Source organism: Engraulis encrasicolus, chromosome 19, assembly GCF_034702125.1.
Source record: "Engraulis encrasicolus isolate BLACKSEA-1 chromosome 19, IST_EnEncr_1.0, whole genome shotgun sequence".
NCBI lineage: Eukaryota > Metazoa > Chordata > Actinopteri > Clupeiformes > Engraulidae > Engraulis > Engraulis encrasicolus.
Genome location: NC_085875.1, coordinates 27,654,392 through 27,679,391, shown reverse-complemented (window position 1 = coordinate 27,679,391; position 25,000 = coordinate 27,654,392). Strand labels below are relative to the sequence as shown.

Below are 25,000 nucleotides of genomic sequence, written 5' to 3'. Positions count from 1 at the left end.
CAGGTTTGATTCTGGCCTCAGGTCATTTCTCTGTCCTTCCCCATCTTCTTGTGACTCTGCACTCTACCCTGTACTATCGAGGGTACCCAACAATGCATACTGTATTTAAAAATGATTGTGATGATGCAGTGGTGTGTATGATAGACAGAATGACAGATGAGAATTTGATTGATTTGATTGGATGATGTATTTGTCAGACTTTGTAATGGACACACTGTACGTGGACAATATGCCTATGCCATAACGGATGGCAACATTTATTAACACACAAGTGTGTGACGGACACATGAGCGTGGCATTGACAGATAACCAAGCCATGGAAAGAAAGTATTTGGCTTTGCTGATTGACCTCTTAATTGCTGATGTGACCAATGTGATTGGTAGCAACTGTTTGACTGACACATGGCCATGTCATAAAAGATAACGTATTGAGTCGGCTGATAACTGTGTGATAGTGATAGGCTGGTGGGTCAAAGACGTCCAACATGTCCTTCAGTGCAACGAATACTTTTGCTTACTGTAAATGCAAAAAAGAGGGGTTTTTTTAAATATATTTTTTGGCTTGGCGTTCATGCATTCACTTTTCAAAAAATTGTTTTGAAATTTCATGTTTTTCACAGTTACAGTAAATAAAAGCATCTGTTAGCACTGAATGACAAGGTCATGTTGGACGTCTTTGACCCTTGTAAGCTTTCCCTGCCTTCAATAAACATGTCATGGGAAGAGATCGGCTGGATTGTTGCATGTGATTGAACGATTTTGATGAACAAAAATTGGTTGATTGACAGCTCACCACTTTACTGACAGCTGACTTGTGTGAGTGACAGCTGACTGTGTGAGTGACATCTGACTTGTGTGATTGACAGGTCAGCCATCCGTGGGCCTGAGGCTCTTCAGCTGATGGGCCAGCAGGGGCAGGAGGCCTCGGACAACCCCAGTCACACCAGTGTGGATGACAAAGGCACCAGCAACCACAAGGGGGCAGGTAAGAGTCAGATGGACAATAAGACCTCACTGTTTGTACACAGACGTGACGTAATCGGGCTGTGTGCGTATTGTTGGAGCGAAATCGGCAATGTACCGCACATTTAAGGAACTAGTAAAGGAACTAGCCACGTGTTTTTTTCCAAAATGGATGGTCATGATAACTTCAGATATTAAGTGGGCGCCACAGACACGGGCATTTCTGATGGTGTCCTTAGACCAGTCGGTAGGCTATGTTAATTACCTAAAATGAGATCAATGGGGTGAACATGCCATTAAGCTCTTGTTTATACCTATCAGTAAAGTAAAGCCATTGATTGTTTTTGTGTGCACTAATGTCTGTATCCGCATATAGTGATTTTTTGTGTGTGTTTGCATGTGTGCTTGTGTGCATGTCATGTATACAGGGAGCCCAACCACAGTCCAATTTATGTAGATATATGGCTGGGGGGGGTCATTGGAGCTGATTGAACATAGGGCCCAAACTTTGCTGCTACCCTCCTGTGTGCATCCACTCCCACTCTACGCATGCCCATCTCTCCATGTGCCTGTGTCTCCATGTCTCCATGTTTATGTCGCCCTCCCCTCTTCAGAGAGTGAGGATCTAGAGGTGTCTGGGCTGAGTGTGGGAGGCCTGGAGGTGGACCCTGCGCTGGATCGGCGTTCCCCGTCCCCCTGCCCCTCTCCGCGGGCTCTGGAGGTCAGCCGAAGCAGCATCAGCTCATGCCCCGAGATGGGGGGGCAGAGGGTGAGTATTGTGTTAATATTAATATTCAACGTTAACATTTTGTGTGTGTGCGTGCGTGCGTGCGTGCGTGCGTGCGTGTGTGTAGCCATTTGTGTCGTGTGTGTCTTGGTGTGTATAATTTTGTGTGGTAATTAACAAAATTAATTAGCAAAATTCATCAGCCACTCTTGATTGTTTTGTTTATATTATCAGCCATTTCATTATTACCAGCATTTGCATGCCGGTTGGATTCATGTGCGTGTGTGCGTGCGTGTGTGCGTGCATGTGTGCGTGTCTGCCTGCCTGCGTGTCTGCCTGTCTGAGTGCGTGCATGTTTGCGTTTATTGAAAATACATGGACTAGAGAAGACATGGCTGGAATAAATCTGATAGAGTTGTCTAGCCAGCCTTCATTAATTCACCCCAGCTGATAGCATCATGAGCCGTGGGCCAATATCTCTGACTAAGCGGCTCTTATTATTTTCCCTACGCAGGAAGAGAGAGACTCCAAGAAAAGCTCTGTAAAAGGTACTGAACTCTGTCTTTTTCTCATGTCATGTTGCAATCTGGGCATAGTAAAAGACTGTAGACACATTTCTGTATGGATGTTAGCCTCTTCTGTCTCTCAAGAAGAAGACCCTTGCACCTGACAAGGTATTCCAACCTCTTTTGGTTTTCTGTTCACCCAAACCTGAAGCATATGAAAAGGACAAAAAACGTATTTAATTCTGAAATGTTTGGCGTTCAATATTAATAGCTTCATTAGCATGTGGACATGCTTAGGGGCAGGCGTGGCCTAATGGTTAAGGATATGGGCTTCAGATCAGAGGGGTGCAGCTTTGATATCAAACTAGTGGATAATGACAGTGTGCTTTCTAATACTTCAATCGATCGATTGATTGATTGATTGATTGATTGATTGATTGATTGATTGATTGATTGATTGATTGATTGATTGATTGATTGATTGATTGATTGATTGATTTACTTCCTCCGTCAGGTAAAACCACGGCGATGAGTCGGCGGCGAGTGTCATGTCGAGAGCTGGGTCGTCCGGACTGCGACGGCTGGCTGTGGAAGAAGAGGAAGGAGACCGGCATGTTCATGACCCAGAAGTGGCAGCGCTTCTGGTTCGTGCTCAAGGGGAACACGCTCTACTGGTACAACAGCCAACAGGTGGGCTTGCTATAGTAACTGGACTGCATTTATATAGCGCCTTTCCACTCCTTCGAGCGCTCAAAAATACATTATATGCTTCCCATTCACCCCATTCACACTCACATTCACACACCGGTGGCAGTGGCTACCATGCAGGGTACAACCCTGCCGGGCTCTTGGTTAGTGCTCAAGGGGAACACACTATAGTGCTATAACAGCCAACAGGTAGGCTTGTTACTATAGTAAACAGTAAATGGACTGCATTTATACAGTATAGCGCCTTTCCACTCCTTCGAGCACTCAAATATTCATTGTATTCCTCACATTCACCCCATTCACACTCACATTCACACCGGTGGCAGTGGATGTCAGGCATGGTACAACCCTGCTGCGCTTCTGGTTTGTGCGCAAGGGGAATGCTCTCTAGTGCTACAACAGCCAAAAGGTGGGCTTGGACTGCATGCCTCTACAATCTCTATCTATCTCTCCTTCCTCGGCCTTCCTGCTATTTCTGCCTCTCCTCTCTACCCCTCCTTTTAAAACCATCTCTAACAATGATGCTTTTTTTTCATTTGTTAAGCACTTTGAGTTATTATTATTATTATTATTATTATTATTATTATTATTATTATTATTTATATAGCGCCTTTTACACTCCTTCGAGCACTCAAAGCACTTTACATTGTATGCCTCACATTCAGCCCATATTCATACACCAGTGGCAACGCTTCTGGTTCGTGCTCAAGGGGAACACGCTATACTGGTACAACAGCCAAGATGTGGGCTTGTTACTATAGTAAATGGTAACTGGACTGCATTTATATAGCGCCTTTCCACTCCTTCGAGCACTCAAAAATACATTGTATGCCTCACATTCACCGCATCCACACTCACATTCACACACCAGTGGCAGTGGCAGTTTGCTAAAGTGAATGGGAAATGGACTGCACTTATGCAGTACAGGTATAGCGCCTTTCCACTCCTTCAAGCACTCAAAGCGCTTTACATTGTATGCCTCACATTCACCCATTCACACACCGGTGGCAGTGGCTGCCATGCAGCGTACCACCCTGCTACCAGGAGCAATTTGGGGTTAAGTATCTTGCTCAAGGACACATTGATGGGGTCAGGTAGATCGGGCCTCGAACCTGCAACCTTCTGGTTGCCAAACAGCTCCTCTACCACCCGAGCCACCAGTAGACAAACTTTCAGCTAGCCTGGGAAATACCATGCTCCTTTGCACAATTGTTCCAGTCAGAAAGACAGCATGGATGCTGGACTAAGCACAGTAGCCTGAGACAGGGAGCCAATCAGAGAGAGGGGAGGGGTGGAAGGAATTTGATGCTGCATAATACTGGACAAATGGAAGCTGGATTGCAGTTTGTTTGAATACAACTGACACATCTGAGTGGCTACATGGGCTACGTATACACCAAATGATACATCTGAAATTACCAATGAACGGCCATTGTCAGTCGGCTGTTGGCAAATCACAAGTCTACAGACTGTATCTCACTTTTGATATGGCCTGGTGCGAACCAGGAAAACTCAGCCAATCACGGCTGCCAATGGGTGCTGCGGTTACTCACTAGCCAATCGTGCACTAGATACTGTGAACACATTCTACTGCCAACTGGTGAGTTTGTTATAGTAGACATGCACTACTCTCTGCAGCCAATGGGTGTGGCAGTTACTACCAATTACAAGCCAATTGTGTGCTCGATACTGTAAACACGCTCTGCTGGTATAGCTGCGAAACAGTGCCCATGTTACTGATATGCATGCTTTAGCCCTCTATAGCTTCTGACTTTGTCCCTATGTCTTACACAGCTCCTTCTCTCTCTCTCTCTCTGTCTCTCTCTGTCTCTGTCTCTGTCTCTGTCTCTGTCTCTGTCTCTCTCTGTCTCTCTCTCTCTCTCTCTCTCTCTCTCTCTCTCTCTCTCTCTCTCTCTCTCTCTCTCTCTCTCTCTCTCTGTGCCTGTGCACTTTGCATTTCCCTCTACCTCGGTACCCAGTCCCTGTGCCCGTCTGTCTCTGAGTCTGCTTCTGTATCTAAGCTGTCTCTCTGTATCCGTCCCTATGCTTGTCTCTGTTTTTGTGTCTTCTCTGCCCCTATGCCTGCTGACTGGGTCTGGGATCAGAGCTGGCAAGGCGTTCAGAGGGCTCATTAATAAGAGTTTGATGGCGGATGCCCCGCATGATTTGTTGGCTTTGTGGAGGAGTGTTGGCAGCTGATCTTTTGGAGCCACTGATGTGTCTTGGAAGCACTGCTGTCTCACACGGGCGTGTGTGTGTGTGCACGCGTATGTGCGTGCGTGCAAGCATGCGTGAGGGCGCGCATGTGTGCGGATGTACATACGTGTGCACATGAATTACAAAATTACAAAAGTTTGTTTGAGAGTGAATTTGAAAACACAATTTCGAGCTGTCCCTCTTGTGGATATGTATCAGTCTTGGCAGCGTAAACACACACATATACAGAATGTCTCTCTATTTGTGTTTACTGTATGTATCTGTCTGTCTTGCCCTTTGTGCATGAAAAATTTAACAGTGTGTTTTCAAATCTTACATGCAGGCAAAAGACAAGTGCATTTATACTTATTATGCATTGGTGTGTGTGTGTGTGTGTGTGTGTGTGTGTGTGTGTGTGTGTGTGTGTGTGTGTGTGTGTGTGTGTGTGTGTGTGTGTGTGTGTGTGTGTGTGTGTGCGTATGTGTGTCCGTGCGTGTGTGCGTGCATCTGTGTGCGTGTTTGTTTTCCAGGAGGTCAAAGCTGATGGTCTTGTCCAGGTTGGCAGCTACAGCATTGAGAGCGCTGGTGAACACAAGAGAAAATAGTGAGTACTAAACTTGACAACCCTGATATTGTACCTTGTAGCAAAGGGGAGTAGAGTTGCCCCATCGGGACTTGAACCTGGGCCTTTTGGGCTGCTATGTCCGCTACGCCGAAGAGCTGTCAGAGCCCCAGTTTTGTACCACGTAAGACCCATAATCGAGGCCTAGCAGGGCAGCTCTACCCATCCTTCCCCACTCATGATTTCAGCCAATGTGTGATTAGACTGTAATCTTGTTTTCGACCATAATGGAAATGTATAGATCTGTTCTCCGTTTTGTACCTCTGTGAGAGCAGGCTGGTGGAATTGATTGGCCTCGTTTTCACTCCTCATGTTCTCTGGTGCTGGCAGGGCTGAGTAGACAAATGAGTTTGTTCTCCCCAGTCTCATCACACGAGGGAGCATCAGAAAGTCCCCTCACTTATTCTGTATGTCTGTGTGTGTGCGCGTCTCTCCCTCTCTCTCTCTCTCTCTCTCTCTCTCTCTCTCTCTCGCTCGCTCGCTCTCTCTCTCTCTCTCTCTCTCTCTCGCTCTCTCTCTCTCTCTCTCTCTCTCTCTCTCTCTCTCTCTCTCTCTCTCTCTCTCTGTCTTTCCCTCCGTGTGTGTGTGTGTGTGTGTGTGTGTGTGTGTGTGTGTGTGTGTGTGTGTGTGTGTGTGTGCCTGTGTCTTTTTGTCTGTGTCTGTGCCTGTGTCTGTGTCTGTGTGTTTGTGTCTGTGTCTGTGTCTGTGTCGTGTGTGAGTGTCCCTGCGGTGTGTGTGGTTATGTTTGTGTGTGTGTGTCCGTGTGTGTCTGTGTGTGTGTGCCGCGCGGTGTGTGTCTGTGTGTGTGTGTGTGTGAGTCTGTGTGTGTGAGTGTGCCCGCGGTGTGTGTGTGTGTGGTAGCTGCACTGAGGCATGTACCAACTGTCATCGTGGTGACGGATGGCTTTTAATTTAGGCAGCCATGTTCCCCTCTTCCCAAGGGTAGTCACATCACCTCCACTAACTACTCCACTCTTTCATCCCTCTTTCATCCCCTCCGCTGCCTCATCCTCCCATCCATCCTGATTATCATGCTTTCTGTTCTGTTCTGTTCTGTTCTGTTCTGTTCTTTTCTCTACTCTTCTCTTCTCTTCTCTTCTCTTCTCTTCTCTTCTCTTCTCTTCTCTTCTCTTCTCTTCTCTTCTCTTCTCTTCTCTTCTTCTCCTTGTGTTTCTCTCTCTATATACTCATCATCTCTATCTCTACTCTTTTTTCCCTGTCTCTCGCTTTCCCCCTGCCTCCCTCCATCTTCTTCTCTTCTGCCCTTTTCTCATCCCTAACTTTTTTCGCTCCACCTGACTCCATCATCATCGTCATCATCATCATCATCATCGTCATCATCATCATCATCATCATCATCATCATCATATCTCTCTCTCTCTCTCTCTCTCTCTCTCTCAGTGTCTTCAAAATGTGCCACCAGCGGTTCCAGAACTTCTTCTTTGCTGCTGACAACGTTACCGACATGAGCAAGTGAGTTCTGTTCCACACGTTGCCTTCTGATAAGCTGGTAACACTTTATAATAAGTACCCCTTTTTAGGCATTACTTAAGGGTTAGTTAAGCCTTATTTTACCATTAGTTAACCCTTAGTGAATCACGAGTTAATCATTATGTAAGCATTATTTCTCATTTCCTAACTATTATCTACTACCGTTAGTAAATGGTTAGTGTTTGCTGATATAACGGTTCGCTAAGCAAAGTTAAGCCTTAAATAAGCCTTATTTTAACAATAGTTAACCCTTAGTAAATAACGAGTTAGTCGTTATGTATGTGTTATTCCTCAGTTCTTAACTATTATCTACTACCATTAGTAAATGGTTAGTGTGTGCTGATGTAACGGTTCGCTAAGCAAAGTTAAACCTTAGTTAAGCCTTATTTTTAACATTAATTAACCCTTAGTGAATCACGAGTAAGTCGTTATGTATGTGTTATTTCATCATAAGCAATGCTTATCAAGTCATTTGTTAACATTTTGGAAAGCATGGAAAGGTTTTCACTTTAAAAGTTCCCCAGATATGCGCAAGTAGTGAGTTGTAACTTCTTGTTAATGCATAAGCAATGCCTAACAAATCATTTGTTAACGATTTGTAAAGCATGGAAAGGTTTTCACTTTAGATCAGTTCCCCAGATATACTTAAGTAATGAGTTGTAACTCCTTGATAATGCATAAGCAATGCTTAACAAGTCATTTGTTAACGTTTTGGAAAGCATGGAAAGGTTTTCACTTTAAAAGTTCCCCAGATATGCGCACGTAGTGAGTTGTTACTTCTTGTTAATGCATAAGCAATGCCTAACAAATCATTTGTTAACGTTTTGTAAAGCATGGAAAGGTTTTCACTTTAGATCAGTTCCCCAGATATACTTAAGTAATGAGTTGTAACTCCTTGATAATGCATAAGCAATGCTTAACAAGTCATTTGTTAATGTTTTGGAAAGCATGGAAAGGTTTTCACTTTAAAAGTTCCCCAGATATGCGCAAGTAGTGAGTTGTAACTTCTTGTTAATGCATAAGCAATGCCTAACAAATCATTTGTTAACGTTTTGTAAACCATGGAAAGGTTTTCACTTTAGATCAGTTCCCCAGATATACTTAAGTAATGAGTTGTAACTCCTTGATAATGCATAAGCAATGCTTATCAAGTCATTTGTTAATGTTTTGGAAAGCATGGAAAGGTTTTCACTTCAGAGAAGTTCCCCAGATATAGGCCTACTTAAGTAGGCCTAATGGGTTTTAAATCCTTGATAAAAGCATAAGCAATGCTTCTGAAGTCATTTGTTAATGTTTTGGATAGCATGGAAAGATTTTCACTGAAAAAGTTCCCCAGATATGCGTTAGTAATGAGTTGTGACTTCTTGGTAATGCATAAGCAATGCTTATCAAGTCATTTGTTAACGTTATGGAAAGCATGGAAAGGTTTTCACTTTAGATCAGTTCCCCAGATATACTTAAAGATCGCCTCTCAACGTAATTTAATTAATATTGCCGTGTTCCCAATTGTTATTGAATGTGTTACGCGTTGGTCCTGTTTTAAAAAACGTTCTGGTTGCTTTGTTTCAAGCCGTTTTTGAAAGCCAGCAAGGTGGCTTGTGGAGAAACGAGAGGGTGTTCCGTGTTTCTCGTGGAAATGCGTCTCTGATTGGCTCACTCTTCAAGCTCTCGTAGAAATGCGTCTCTGATTGGCTCAGTCCTCCTGTTCTTGGAGCGAATGTAATGGGAAACAGAGTCGCCACTTCCCCGGGTGGTACTGCACTATAGGGGCGCCAACGGAGGCGTGCATGCTCCATTCAGGGCTGTGCTCTTTCGACAGCGACCCCTAGGCGAGCTGCAGGCACGGAGCAACCACAGTGGACTTGCTCTATGGATGAGACTTTGTGCTGTGTGTGTACCTGAGAGTAGCAACCAGCTGATAGCTAAGCTAAGCTAATTCGGGCCACCAGACGACTTTGCTTGTATTGAAAACAAGCAGAAAAAAATTACTCGACATGTTTTTAGAAAAATGGGTCGACATAAACCTTTGTGGCCAACGCCTTCTTTCGATGTGACGAAACACAGAAAGGCTTTCGTGATTCGCTCGTTTCTCTGCATTATTGATGTAAATTGGGAAACACCGGGAAACACAGCCAGGCGAGGTGACGCACCGCTATGAGAGCCTTGCAAGTGAGTTTAACTTGGGCTGACCGTCCGATCTTCAAAAGGAGTGAGTAAAATTGTGTTTAATCGGAAGTTGGCCTTTAAGTAATGGGTTATACATCCTTGATAGTGCACAAGCAATGCTTATCAAGTCACTTGTTAATGTTTTGGAAAGTATGGATAGGTTTTCACTTAAAAAGTCCCCCAGATATGCGTTATTATTGCGTTGAAACTTCTTGGTAATGCATAAGCAATGCTTATCAAGTCATTCGTTAATGTGTTGTAAAGCCATAACAGGTTTTCACTTTAGATCAGTTCCCCAGATATACTTAAGTAATGGTTCGTAATTCCTTGATAATGCATAAGCAACGCTTAACAAGTCATTTGTTAATGTCCAGAAACATCCATGAGGGGCAGTCACATGAGCCTCAACTTAGACCTAGGCCTACTGTTTGCCATGCTACCAGTCATCACACACTAACCATTACAAAAGGGTTAAATAAGACTTCACTGATGCTAAAGCAAGAGTTTACAAACCGTTACCATACATGCCTAATAGTACTTGTTAATGGTTAGGTGGTTGGAGACAACAAAGAGATAATGTTTTTTTCATAAATAAAGGTGGGTTATCAGACATTTTAATGATGGTTTACTAATGCTTATCAGAAGGTTAAATCACCATAGACGAATGATTAATTAACAGTACTTAATAATTTCACAGAAATACATAATGACTTACTCGTGATTCACTAAGGCTTAATTTTGTTTAGCGAGTAGTTACATCAGCACACACTAACCATTTACTAACGGTATTAGTTAATGGTTAAGAAATGAGAAATAACACATACATAACGACTTACTCGTGATTCACTAAGGGTTAATAAATGTTAAAAATAAGGCTTAACTAAGGTTTAACTTTGCTTAGCGAACCGTTACATCAGCACACACTAACCATTTACTAATGGTAGTAGATAATAGTTAAGAAATGAGGAATAACACATACATAACGACTAACTCGTTATTTACTAAGGGTTAACTATTGTTAAAATAAGGCTTATTTAAGGCTTAACTTTGCTTAGCGAACCGTTATATCAGCACACACTAACCATTTACTAACGGTAGTAGATAATAGTTAGGAAATGAGAAATAATGATTACATAATGATTAACTCGTGATTCACTAAGGGTTAACTAATGGTAAAATAAGGCTTAACTAACCCTTAAGTAATGCCTAAAAAGGGGTACTTATTATAAAGTGTTACCCATAAGCTTGTTTCTTTTAAGCCTGGTTCTAATAAGCTTGGTGCTGCTAATGACTTTTGTTTCCTTTTCGAACCCTGTTTATTAGCAATGTGCAGTGCACTAATGGCTTCGGCTTGGGCTACAAAAACTCACTATACATGTATGACAAAGTTTTGAAATGATCATGACTAGTTTTAGGGCATTTTCACATTTGGTCCCTTTCTGCCATTTAAGTGAGCTCAGACCTGTGACGCAGCATTTTCTCTGCATAGCCTACAGGAACATTCCAAAGTGTACCAAGAGCCCTCGGAAGTGAACCATACTGAGACCTCTGTTGATGTGGCCTCAGTACGGTTCGCTAGAGAGTCCTGACAAGTTACATATGTGACTAGGTGTAATCACTTAGGGAGATCTCTACGACTGGGTGTAATCAAAAAGGACTGGCACCTAAAGGCCTAATGGGATAAGAAAGAACAGCTGGTCCTGTTTGTAATACACTCACAATGTGAAGAAAAACAGAACAGAAGAGTTCCTTTTCTGTTGGTTCACTTTTACGTCCACTTGCTGCGGACTGAATTCAGTTCACTTAACCCAATAAGACATGGCCCCTGTTATACACTTGCCAGAGAGGCAAGGAGGACTACGTTGGAATGCTGTACTAAGGCACTGTCTAATGTCATTGTGTGTCGTACTATTGTATGGCTATTACAGCGTTCCACTGGTGAAACGGCGTGTATTATGGGGCTACAAAGGACTAGTATAGGTGAAAATAGCCCTTAGATAAACTACAGAAGCTAGAGGGCAGAACAAATGGCTCTTCCTCCTCCTGTCGTTCTCAGCTGCATCACAGAACAAGTTCAATGTGAGTGGATGAAGTGGCACGTCAGTAATGATAAGGACAGGTTGTTTATCCAATCACATGCAAGGGTTTTTTTATAAGGAGCATCATTGGAAAACGTGTCAGTTGTGGGGAATACCCAGATGGTATCGTGAAGACAAAGGCGACACATACTAGCTGGCAAGAGTCAGCTTACAGCTTTGATGCCTTGCTACCATCAAATGCCTCCTCAGCAGAGAGCTTTAGTATAGTGACAGCTTTTATACAGACAGCTTTAATTTAGTCTTTAATATAGTGACTGGCTGGCACATTAGTCACAGCATCATTCCATTGGCTAATCCCATTCACAATTTCACAATTCATAGCAACACTTTAGGAGCTACTGTGCAGTACACATTAGGGCTGTAACAATATTGTATCGAATCGAGAAATTGTGATACGCAGAGTCATAATACTCAATCGTGATGCAACAAGGCAGTATTGTGATACGCCCTTTTAAAGTGTTGCTACCTTGCAGTCCAGAAAACAACCTAATGACATGATGTGACGGTGCTTCCAAGCTTCAAATCAATATCCTTATTATTTGAAAACTGTTTTTACATTATTAGTTGCCTCTTGTAACCTATTCTACCTATAAACGATCATCAAAAAGATACATTTTAAAAATTGTGGGGAGTATTGAACCGCAGGTCAAAAATCGTGATACGAACCGAATCGTGAATTGAGTGTATCGTTACAGCCCTAGTACACATACATAAACTGTCATAGGCGGTAGCTTGAAGATGTGATTTTGAGTCCTACCTTATCTCGTCACATCACAGTTAAGTGGAAAAGACACACACAACACAATACGACGCAATTTAAATTAGATAAATCTTATGAGTCTCTGTCACCCAGCAAAAATTCAATTTCGCGAAATGGGTATCAGTGGAAACAGGAGACAATAACATAAGAAGTGTTTGTTTATTCATATATTTTGCAAAGTGAGGAGAGAAGGGAGGTACCAGTGCAGCAGTGCAATACATTTCAAAAATAAATTTTGCAACAGCCATCACACCCTGCTGTGTGTGTGTGTGTGTGTGTGTGTGTGTGTGTGTGTGTGTGTGTGTGTGTGTGTGTGTGTGTGTGTGTGTGTGTGTGTGTGTGTGTGTGTGTGTGTGTGTGTGTGTGAGCGTGTGTGAGCGTGTGTGTGTGTGTGAGCGTGTGTGTGTGTGTGTGTGTGTGTGTGTGTGTGTGTGTGTGTGTGTGTGTGTGTGTGTGTGTGTGTGTGTGTGTGTGTGTGTGTGTGTGAGCGTGTGTGAGCGTGTGTGTGTGTGTGTGTGTGTGTGTGTGTGTGTGTGTGTGTGTGTGTGTGTGTGTGTGTGTGTGTGTGTGTGTGTGTGTGTGTGGTGTGTGTGGTGTGTGCGTGCGTATGTGTGCCTGGCTGTGTCGTGTTGGCAATGAAACAGTGAAGAAATACAGCACGGCTAGAGCAGCTCTGAGCCAAACTAATATGTCTACGGCTGTACATACAGTACGTGCCAAGCGACAGAGCAAGACGAGACAAACAAACAAACACTTCTGTTGCTGTTTCATTTCCCTCCCTGGATTGAGACAAAACAAAGCGGTAAAAGTTTGTTTTTTATCCCCTATGCCCAAACATTCACACAAACACAAGCACATGGATGTGTACATGTACAGGCACACACACATTGAAAGACACGGATGCGTGCACGTACGGTACACGCACGCACACACACACACACACACACACACACACACACACACACACACACACACACACACACACACACACACACACACACACACACACACACACACACACACAGACAGACAGACAGACAGACAGACAGACAGACAGACAGACAGACAGACAGACAGACAGACAGACAGACAGACAGACAGACACACACACACACAAACACACACACACACACAGTCACACATGCAAGCATCCCCAAACAAATATTGCAGTACAGAAGCCAAACATAGGAGAATTTGAATGGACAGAGGTTTCTTACTGTAGGCATGTGTAACTCAGACACGCATGCCATTCTAGTATTGCTGTTCACGTCTTCATATTGCATCACAGCTCACAAGAGGGTTTAAACCAGGGTTTCCTCAGGAAGAGTTGTGCTCTTTTTCAGTCGCCTTTGAGGAGAGGAGGACTGTAGAGCAGCAGGGAAGAGTTTGACTGTCATATATCAGCTGGCATAGCAAGATTGTGAGACAATAAAAACCAATTACTGTCTATGGTTAAAACACATCAACGCACAATCAATAACCATAAGGACAAGGTCACAAGGAGAAGGAAATGTTTTGAAAAAGCACAGTCACACGCTGCACTGAATGACTCTTCAGTGCTCTTCATGTGAATCGCTCTGACACTTTTAATTCAGTAAGTTTAGTGAATGTGAAATTATCTGTATAAAACACTAAGCTACTAGACACCCTAACTGTTTTGCTGATAAGCACACTGTTACATCCACCATATCTCCTGCTTTGGCCTCTGTGCATTAAAGGGATATGCCACTATTTTGGGGCTTAATACAGTTCAAATCGTTGGCTGGGGTTTATAAAGGTGGTAAAGTGTCAATGCTACAATGCTACACTGATCCATAGACTTTCACTAGCTTAGCGACATATTCCCTCTTTTAACTTGTCTTAAAGCAAGACAACGCTTAACATGAAAATAAGACACTTTACCACCTTTATAAACCCCAGCCAATGATTTGAACTGTATTAAGCCCCAAAATAGTGGCATACCCCTTTAAAGGAGATGGCTACAGAGCTACAGCCACAGCCACAGCCGCAGCTATAAGGACAATGTCACTGAAATGCAGTGGAACGCCGCATACACATCTCTCTAAACTAAAGAGTTGTTGGCTATTGCTGCACAATGCCACAAAGCCAAGAGGCCTCCGTATCACAGAGTAGGAGGTTTCACAGATAGATCACAATCTATGACACTAAAGGGCTTGAAGCGCTCAGGAGACTGGGCAAACAATGTTACTCAGGTGCTCATCTGTACCGGGTGAAGTGAAAGTCCAAAAAAAGAAGGTAAAAGCAGAGGCACTTTAAGGCTTTAAAGCGTTTGAATATTTTTCTCAAATCTCAGAGTGCCTCTGCTTTTTCCTTCCTTTTTTGGAGATCACAATGTATGTTCTGTCATAATGGGCTACTTGGTTGGAATGTGTTACCGATGAGTGGCCTGGTAACACAGTCCTACCTATCTCTAATTCAGGAGCTGTCCAGGGGTGCATTTCTCAAACGTGTAGTTGCTGACTATGTTAGCTACTTTGTTGGTTGCAATGCAATTTCCCATTGGCAACTATCCAAGTTGCTAACTGTTAACAACTACGCTTTCGAGAAATGCACCCCAGGTTTGTAGCTCATCTTGACGTGTATGCCGCATTGATAGGACACCGGCAAGTGGGCCAGGTCTGGCCCAGGTTTGGCTGATATGCGGCAGATAGGATTGATGGCATGGATGAATGGCTCAGCAGTGTTTATTGCTCTGCCACTGGCCGGGCCTGGAGTTATCGATCTCTCTATCTGCGGTCAAAGCGGTGCTCAGACCGGAGCCCTTATCTTGGATGCACACACATCGTATGCATATACGGACACACACATACACAGACGTGCACACACATGCAGCATCACACACACACACGCACACACACACATTGCATTTATATGGACATTTTCTCTCTATTTCTATCACTTTCTCTCTCTATATATCTCTCTTTCACACACACACACTCACACACTCACACACACACGCACACGCACACTCACATTAGGATGTCACAGCTTTATCAGCCATTATCAATGCCTGCACATACACACAGTCCCACATTTTCCAAACGCAGATGCACACACACTCATTGCTTGGTCTTTTTGATACAAGGATGCAAGGAAAAGGAGCCTGCATGCATTGTAAAAGGTAAAGTGTGCCCCCATTTGGAGGCCTGTAGTATTGCAGTGGCAAAGAGTGATTTGCAGAGCCAAAACAAAGATAATCTGGAGCCCTTTTACTGTTTGTACCGATGTGACTGGGCTGCACGCACATTGTTGAAGCATTGTTGAAGCATTGTTGAAGAATCAACGTTGTACAACACATTTGTAAAGAAACTAGCCAGGTGTTTTTTCTGAAATAAGAAAATGGATGATCACGATAACTGCAGATATGATGTGGGTGCCACAGACACGTGCATTCCTGATGGCCATTATGACACCCTGCTCCGCTCTCTGATTGGACAGAGACACTGTAAAGGTTCGGCTGGAAGAACAGGTGTACGATAAAACTCAATTATTGAACTCAAGGGGAGAGATGGGAAATGGGTGGTCTGTTTCTAGAAATGGTGGGCAGTTCCTTTAATGTACACAGCAGTCAGTGCTGGTGCTGTAGGGGTCGAGCAGGGCATTTGGCTCGGGGCCCGGGGCCCTCGTATATTGGTGATGGGGCCCTATTGTGACCTTGGCAGGCTGTATGGGGGGCCCTAATAGTGTCTTGCCCTGGGGCCCCATAAGCACCATGGGATCCTTCTGCCACTGACAGGAGTATATGATCACACATGCTGCAAGCATGCTGTATATTAGTGTTTCTCAACGGGGGCGTTGGAGAACCCTAGGGGGCCGTTGAGAAGGATGCAGTTGAGTGGGGTGGGGCTTAGCTAGCTCCCATTGGGGGGCATTAGTCTACTTCATTTTTCAATACTAAGGGGGGCGGGAGACTTATCATGAGGTCAAGGGGGCGTTTGTTCAAAAAAGGTTAAGAACCACTGCTGTATATGAAGAAACAAGAGATATCAACTACTCCACAAAGTATGGAGTTCATTTCAAGTGTGAACTCTTTTTAAAGAAAGTTTTAAAACAATTGTGTAATGTCTGCCTTGTGGCAGTAGAGGGCCAGAGTGTAGCACAGTGGATCCCAGTGGGGCTGTGAGGTGCTGGAGCGCGTTTGCTCTCCTATCTGACCCTCTATGTAGCCTTGGGTGTGTGTGTGTGCGTGCGTGCGTGTGTGTGTGTGTATGTGTGTGTGTGTGTGTGTGTGTGTGTGTGTGTGTGTGTGTGTGTGTGTGTGTGTGTGTGTGTGTGTGTGTGTGTGTGCGTGTGCGTGTGCGTGTGCGTGTGCATGTGTGTGTGTGCGTGTGCGTGCGTGCGTGCGTGCGTGCGTGCGTGCGTGCGTGCGTGCGTGCGTGTGTGTGTGTGTGTGTGTGTGTGTGTGTGTGTGTGTGTGTGTGTGTGTGTGTGTGTGCTGCACTATGCCCTCAAGTGATAGCACTGCTCTGCTGTGTGGTCTGCAGAGGCTAATGGAAATGATGACCTTCTGACCTCTCCTCTCCTCTTCCCTCTCTTCTCCTCTCCTCTCTCTTCTCTTCTTTCTCTCCTCTCTACTCTCTTGTCTCATCTCCTCTTATCTTTTCTCTCCTCTCCTCTCCTCTCTTCTGCTCTCCTCTACTCTCTTGTCTCCTCTCCTCTTTTCTTTTGTTTCTTCTCCTCTCTTTTCGTGTCTCTCCTGTGTTCTTTCTTTTCTCTCCTCTCCTCTCCTCTCCTCTGTTTTCTTCTTCTCTTCTCTCTTCTCTCTTCTCCACTCTTCACCTCTCCTCTTCTTTCTGTTCTTCTGTCCCACTCTTTTCTGCACCTCTCTGCTTCTCTTGTATTCTCCCTCTCTCCACAACTTGTTCTTTCTTTCTTTCTCTCTCTCTCTCTCTCTCTCTCTCTCTCTCTCTCTCTCTCTCTCTCTCTCTCTCTCCCCCCCTCCCCCCCCCCCCCCCCTCTCGCCCCCCCCCTCTCTCTCTCTCTGTCTCCCTCGCTGTCTCTCTCTCCCCTCTCTCTCTCTCTCTCTCTCTCTCTCTCTCTCTCTCTCTCTCTCTCTCTCTCTCTCTCTTCCCCCCCCTCTCTCTAGGTGGATCAACAGCCTGATCTCTGCTATTCAGAAACACAAGAAGCTCCACAAAGACCAGCCAGACAGTGAGGAAGGTACGCAGAGTTCTCCACTGTTTGGTTTGCTACACATACAGTACTGCACAGACACACACACACATGCACACACATACACATACACACACACACACATGCACACACACACACACACACCGGGACCGGACACACACACACACACATGCACACACACACACACACACACACACACACACACACACACACACACACACACACACACACACACACACACACACACACACACACACACACACACACACACACACACACACACACACACACACACACAGGACTGGCGGGGTGTGTGTGTATGTGTGTACCATGTCATTGATTTCATTAATTGTTGGTTGTGTGTTGTTTTGCTGTGCGCAACAGAAGGTTAAGAAATAGGAAACATGTTGCCGTGTACGTGTGTGTACTGTATCTGTGTGTGTGCTAAGTGTGATGTGTTGTTGTGTTGCAGAGTGTTACAGTGAAACAGAATCAGAGGACGAGGACACAGGGTCACCGCGACTTCACAAGAAGAAGAATTACACGGTGAGGCCTTACACACACACACACACATATGCACACACACACACATGGGCTCGCACACAGATGCACATGTGCAGGCACACACACACACACACACACACACACACACACACACACACACAGGCTCGCACGCGGGCTCGCACACAGATGCACACGTGCAGGCACACACACACACACACACATGCAGGCACACACACACACACACACACACACACACACACACACACACACACACACACACACACACACACACACACACACACACACACACACACACACACACAGCCATTCACTGTGTTCTTATGTGCAACTGACAGCATGTCAAGGATACTGACATCAACACATACAGTAAAAGTGCCACAGAATGCTAAAGGCTGTCTTGTGTAAGCCCTCTTTGTCGTGATACAGTATATATGTAATCTGTCTATCCATACATTTAATATGTATATACAATTGTAATGCTTTTATACACAGACCCCATGATGAAGCACTTGTTTACATAACTACTGTTACATACATTTCTATGCTACAGGCCCTGTATATGGGTAGTGTAGAGTAGAGTAACTTTATTGATCCCGGGGGCAAATTAAGGTGTCAAGTAACTTACATAAATACACATAATGACCACATGGACATCTCAAGACACATGTAATACAGGTAATAGTCAGGAAGGGAAAATAAAGACTGCAGAAAAAATAAAAAGGCAATTGTGCAAAAACATATTCTGTGAGGTGGGGTAGAGAAATGTGCAAAAACATACTCTTTGAGTTGAGGTAGACACGGTTAACATGACCAGAAATAAGTGTTGATGCATGCATTTATGATATAGTATTGTGGTGTACAAGTTGGAGAAATAAGACATAAATAGCATTCAAAGTAGAACATAGATCCTGGTAAGGTGCATGTGGCCTTATGGTGTGAATTATGTTCTTTTCCAAACACTGCACTCTTGACTTTTAGTTGCCTCTCTTACAGTACGTGTCAAAGCGAGACTACAACATCAGTGTGATGAAGGAGCTTGTAGCCGAAACAACATCTGTCTGACCCTGCAATGACTGATTTTTAAAAAAGCCGAAAAAGAAACGAAAAAGAATAGCTTGAGGGCAAGCTACTTCATTTCTTATATTCTTATGGTGTGAACAACACTGTAAACCCAGACATCAAATGTACTTACCAGGACTAATTAAAGTGCACTAAAAAATAGAAGTTTGATGGCATTTCTGAAGAATACTGAGTATTGACAACTTATTTGAGGAAATAGTTGTTCAGATGAGTATTTTTTAGTTGAATGGATTCATATTTTGAAGCACACTTAAGATATTCCATCCAGATATATGGCTCTCCATAAGTGCATTGCATGATGGGACATATGAAACCCATATGTCCTAAGCCCCTCCCCCTCAGGTTGTACATATTGACATGAGGAAGTGAGAAAAAAGGAGATGACCAAGCATGGGAAAACATGTAGCAAACAAGAAGTTGATGACTAAATAGTTTGCTGTAAATGTTCATGAACTGTCTGAAGGCCCAGATTGTGCTATGTGGCAGCCTTGGTCTAATGGTTAGGGAGGTGGACTTAAGTTCAGTGAGTTGCAAGTTCAAATCCCACCAAACCCTACATTGCCCTGGGGACAGCAACCAACATTGTATATTTGTGTATCACTTTGAGTAAAGGCGTCAGCCCTCAAGCCAACTGACATGCCTCCCCATTGAACTTTCGCCCACTTCAAGTGTGTAACAATATCTTACTGTGAACTCACAGGGAGTTACTGGCTACTAATTGCATTCATTTCACAGTAACACACTGTGACATTCTGCCATAATTTGTTACTGTGAAATCCAGAGAGACTTTTCGTCATATCACAGTTAACTACTGTGCTGTTATAACAGGTGTTTCGTGGGTCTAGGCCATGATTGGGTGCACTATGTGGCTGCCTTGGCCTAATGGTTAGGGAGGTGGACCTAAGATCAGAGAGTTGCAGGTTCTAATCCCTCCTAACCCAGCATTACCCTAGGGACAGTAACCAATGTTGCATATCTGTATGTCACTTTGGGTTGCTCCTGGCCATGATTGATTGTAATTACTAATTGCCAGGCCTAATTAGAAGAAGGTCTATGATTGGAAATGTTGCTGGTTCTGCTTCCAATAAATTAAGTTGCAACCAATGTGCTACACAAACACTTTCTTAAGTTGGCACCTGCTAATGCCTTTGTCTTGGATGTGCACGCCAAAACTCCAGCATCCAATTTTGAATCAGAATATTGCCACCTAGTAAACAAAATTAGGCTATCTTGTGAAGTTGAGTTGCTTGCCTAAATGACTGGTTTGCTGGCTCTCTGTCCGGCTTGTTGGTTAGTGAGCTAACTGACCCACCAACTGACTGTTTGTTGGCCAGCTGGTTGGCTGGCTAACTGACTCTTTTGGTTGACTGGATGGCTGGTTTGTTAGCTGGCTAGCCATACAGCTGACTTGTTTGTTGGTTAGTTGGCTGACTAAATGAGTGTTAGTTGGTTAGCCGGCTCTTTGGCTGGCTAGCTGACAACTGACTCTTTTGGTTGGCCGGTGGACTGGTTTGTTGGCTGGCTAGCTATTTAGTTGGTAGTGAGTTTTATGGTAGCAGGTATCCTTTTTGGAGTGTTGCTTACTTGATCAAGAAATTTCAGGTTTGTCTAATTATGCTCAACCAGAGTATTCTATGTACACTGGTTAATGTACTATCATCCAGGAGACTACAACTATCAAATGGTAATAATATTGCACATATTGCAGATGCTTGAGTTTCTCTGTGGTCATGGATAGTTCTGTCTATCGATTCAATAGAGCAGTGTGATGGACTGGTTCCATGCCACAGTTGTCTCAGTCATGGTGGGGAATGGGAGGTGCCACAATAACATGGTAGCTACCTCTTTTGTGGTGATGAATGGAGGGGCGGGATCATGGTAGTGTGGGTAGGGTGACAGTAACTTACTGTGGTGTGGCCACAGTAAAGTACTGTGAGAAGATCACAGTAAACTGTGAGGATGGCCACAGTAAACTACTGTGAAATGAATGCAATTAGTAGCCAGTGATTCCCTGTGACATCACGGGAATATTTTTTACTGTGTACATATTTCAGTGAAATGAGCAGTGTCTACTCCAATGAACAAAAGTGGATTCTTTTTTTTGTTGTTGTATTTGTTTTGTGTTTTTTTTTTCTTCCCTGAACCAAAATTCACTGAAAAACCAGATTGCCAAGCTTGTCTTTTATTTTGCTCAAAATATTACAATAAAAAATGTTTTGATATTTGAATATTCTGTTGTTCTTCTACTTATCTAGCTAATTGGTTACAATTTTGTGAATGTAACTTCATATTTCATGTGAAATAACTATACGAAACATTTGATATTAAAGAAGACTTTCAGTTTGATCAACTTAAAATTTAGTACATTTAACTGCAAATTTTAAATAAAATAATTATTCATAACAGTTAATCTTACGAATGATGGTAAGTTTGATCGACTGGGAATTTAGTACATTAAACTTGGAATTTTGCATACAATAACTATAGATAACAGTTACTACTGTGGAAGATGGTAGGTTTAATCAATTTGGACTTAAGTACATTTAACTTAAACTTTTACATATAATGAGTATATACAACAGTTGAGGTCACAAAAGATTGTAAGTTTAATCATTAATAATTACTTAGTTTTTCTAGGGCAACCACTTTTCTGGGTTTTTGTAAGTAAACTCAACTTATAAGGTTTTACAGTGAAGGACATCTATAAGTTACTTACTGTTTTCACTAGGTGTGAATTGATTTTGGGGGTTTTTTTCACAGAAAGCCCAGTCCAACACTCTTCCCCGCACGAGAGCCAGAAAAGACAGGAGCTCCGCTGGTGGCACTGGAACAGTCACAGGAACGCCAACACAGGGCCGAAAAGGTACAGTAATGTCATTAAATGTAATTAAAGTAGAAGTAGACACACTCTTACAGATGTTATTACAGCACTAGTGGTATGATATGACATTGTTACAACTGTGTAATTACATCTGTAAGAGTACATTTACTCCTACTTTATACAACTCAAGCTCCTCAGGTCTACAATGTGTCCATCTTTAATGTGAAAATGCCATAAGTGTATAAAGTAGAAGTAGAAATTAATTCATGATGTAAGTACCACACTGCATGATATTATGAAGCTGTTACACCAGTTATTCCACACCTCTATGCTGTGTGTGGTCAGTTAGTTGGATTGTTATCAAAGAAAATGATGCATCATAGTAACAGGGGTGATAGCAGTCCGGCGCCGCGCCGGAAATCCGGCGTAGCGTGGCTGCAGAAAAAAATAAAATAATAATTTCCCCAATATTAATAAAATAATAAACTATCGCGTTGGCCTTCATTGATGTATGGTGAAAATAAATGAGCGCGCAACAGCCTGTTGTAAGAGACGCGAAAGGAACCCAAATGAGCAGCAGCCCATAATTGTATCATCCCGACATCTTACTGAAAAATGTATCAATTTGTTACGTCTTGCTCTTGAGTCACTCACCACAGCACTGGCGGCAGTCTTCTAGTTCTAGTGAAAGGAGAAGTAGATTGGCTGTCAGTATGCACAGTAAAGAGAGTTCTAGGCCCCTACTGGTTACCCTTCTCAGATATTTTCACCGTCGACGGAGGCAAATCCAAAAATGGCATCTCGTTATACTGAAGAAACGGAAGAAAGTACTATAGGCCAAGTCTAGACCATTTGGATTCCGATAAAAATTAGCAACTATTGTTAGCACAAATCCACATGGCTTGCTAGTTGTGATGGGTGTGTTGAACCGTGTGGATGTCAGTGGAATACTAGTGAAATTCTGTGATCAAGAAAACGTTTGAAGGTAAGGCCATTTAGTTATTAATTTGCCCACTGTGGCATGTTGGCTTGGGCCCGAATGATTTTGCCTTGCGCAGGTTACTCCAAAAACCTGACCATAAACGGCTTATTGATGCGCATAAACGGGCTCAGTGAGAGTATGTTTGAAATAGGTTCGTCTATTTTCCCTCATTTATGTGCGCTAAATGACTGCGCAATGTTGACAAACTTTGATGGAGATAGACGTTCTTTCAAAAAAGTCTGTATGCTCAAAACGGTAGGCTATGCTATGCCCGTCATGATACTTTTTTTCTAGGTGTAGAACTAGTGCGTAAATGTGGTCTGCATTGGAATAGCGGCTACCATTGCGACATGTCCAAATGACAATGGAATGCTTGGATCGCTAATGTTTGGCAAGCCTAGTTAGCCTACACCCCTTGTAGGCTAGTGTGAGCTGAGTTCGTGGATTTTGGTCTTTTTTTTTTTTTGTGGATTTTGGTCTACTGTTGATTGAGGGATGGTGTTTTGCGTCATTCCTGACAAACCACGTGTCAAACTGATTTCAGGGAGATGTTTATATTAGTTATGCTGACTAAACCAACGCGCTCTGTGAAAACCCCCAAACAGCCTCGCACAGGTTCACACAGCCTTTCTCTCTCGCGCGCTCCCTGTCGTAGCCCTTCTGCGTAATCGAATCCAGTTATTCCACGCACGATGCACAGGTTGTATTGTCTGCACGCTCTGGGCTACTTAATCCCTACTCTCGGGCAGGGTGCAATTATCAATATCAGACTCTCATGAACTTCAAATACTTGGCTTGCGTTCATGTGGCCACCACGGTGTCACCTAGACATGCAGTGAATGTTCATCTTATCTTCACGCCCTGTGCTATTTTCATGTAGCTTAATTCGGTCCTGACTTTGTTTTTGTTGCTTTCTGTTATCTTTTCAACTCGTACATTGTAATGGTCGTGTGTACACGCGAGTGATTTTCATGTATTTTAATTGACTACAACCCAATGCGAAAGTCGCGCAGTAGTCACACAGGCTATATATACTGTCCTGTCCGTAATAACCACTGGTTCTGTCATCCGTGGAGTCGAAATATGCGATGTGAACGTGGGCCTGCATGTAGCCAACCATGCGCTTGTGCCCTAAATAGCATGTACCGGTAATTAAAGGGCGTTTCCCTACAACGGAAAGGCAGGGGTTATAGCACAGCCCTTAAACAATCTGTGGTTATAGGTAGACCATGGGGCCACGAGTAGGCTATCTAAACGTATGTCCAGTAGCCTATACAAGTTATATGAGCAATGTCCCAATGGAAATGAAACTTATCAGCTTGCAGCAAATGTCATGTCATTTAAAAGTATTGCTCAATTAATTGGTAATCACCTCCTCTATTTTGGACAGTGTAGTTACTGTACTTTGGAGTAGTAATGCCTCCTACTGACCTGTCTTGGTATGGCTGCTACATATGTAGCTTTCAGTTAATTCAATGTGGTAAAATATGCACCATGTTTTCAGAAATGCATTCTGGTGTTGAAATGTTGCATTGGTTCAATACCCACCTCAATAACTTTAGTGCAACATCACAAGCCTAGAATGCATTTCTAACTGCATACGTTGGTATTCGTTTTTGCAGCTAGAATTGAACGTGGTGGTCAGTTTCTTTCAGCCAAGTGCTGTAGCCTACCAACAGGGAAATGATCTGTGTTTTCGTGAATAACACTATAGAAATAATGCAAAAATGAAAACATTATCTTAAATGTTTGAATAATGTGTTTGAATAATAATAAGGCCTACATTACGTCTCATATGCAGTATGTCCCGTCGTCCCCGGCCCCCCCTCCCCGACCAGGAAAAAAGTTCAGGCTCAGGATTTTTTTTCACTATCACCCCTGTAGTAATGGTCATTGCACTTTATGTCAGAACGGAACTGGGTATGACATGTATTGTGTGTTCAGTGTTGTGTGTTATGGAGCAGCCTGTTTGAATGTCCAGGACAAACTTCCTTTTGGGCTCAAATGCGAATCTTGAAAAGACGGATCTTGACTCTTGAGTCTTGATAACTATTGCAGAGACTGAGTGACACAGGCCATGTTACCGCTTTTATGGGCGAGCGACTATATTTGATCACTTCCCCACCTGTTACAAATGTCCCAGCCATGCCTCTCTACAAGGGTACACAACAAAGTGTGTTATATCAACTTAATCAGGAGA

At 43.4% G+C, this 25,000-nt stretch overlaps 1 protein-coding gene across 1 annotated transcript in view; it reads left to right on the top strand.

The window, feature by feature from the left end:
• Window positions 1-25,000, top strand: part of cnksr1 (connector enhancer of kinase suppressor of Ras 1) — a 108,703-nt gene that overhangs the window by 77,124 nt on the left and 6,579 nt on the right. Inside the window, exons 11-19 of the mRNA XM_063184006.1 lie at window positions 867-985; window positions 1,578-1,732; window positions 2,205-2,238; window positions 2,711-2,886; window positions 5,631-5,704; window positions 7,124-7,195; window positions 17,346-17,419; window positions 17,865-17,938; window positions 21,758-21,860. Coding sequence (XP_063040076.1) covers window positions 867-985; window positions 1,578-1,732; window positions 2,205-2,238; window positions 2,711-2,886; window positions 5,631-5,704; window positions 7,124-7,195; window positions 17,346-17,419; window positions 17,865-17,938; window positions 21,758-21,860 — 881 coding nt within the window. The remainder of the gene's footprint in view (window positions 1-866; window positions 986-1,577; window positions 1,733-2,204; window positions 2,239-2,710; window positions 2,887-5,630; window positions 5,705-7,123; window positions 7,196-17,345; window positions 17,420-17,864; window positions 17,939-21,757; window positions 21,861-25,000) is intronic.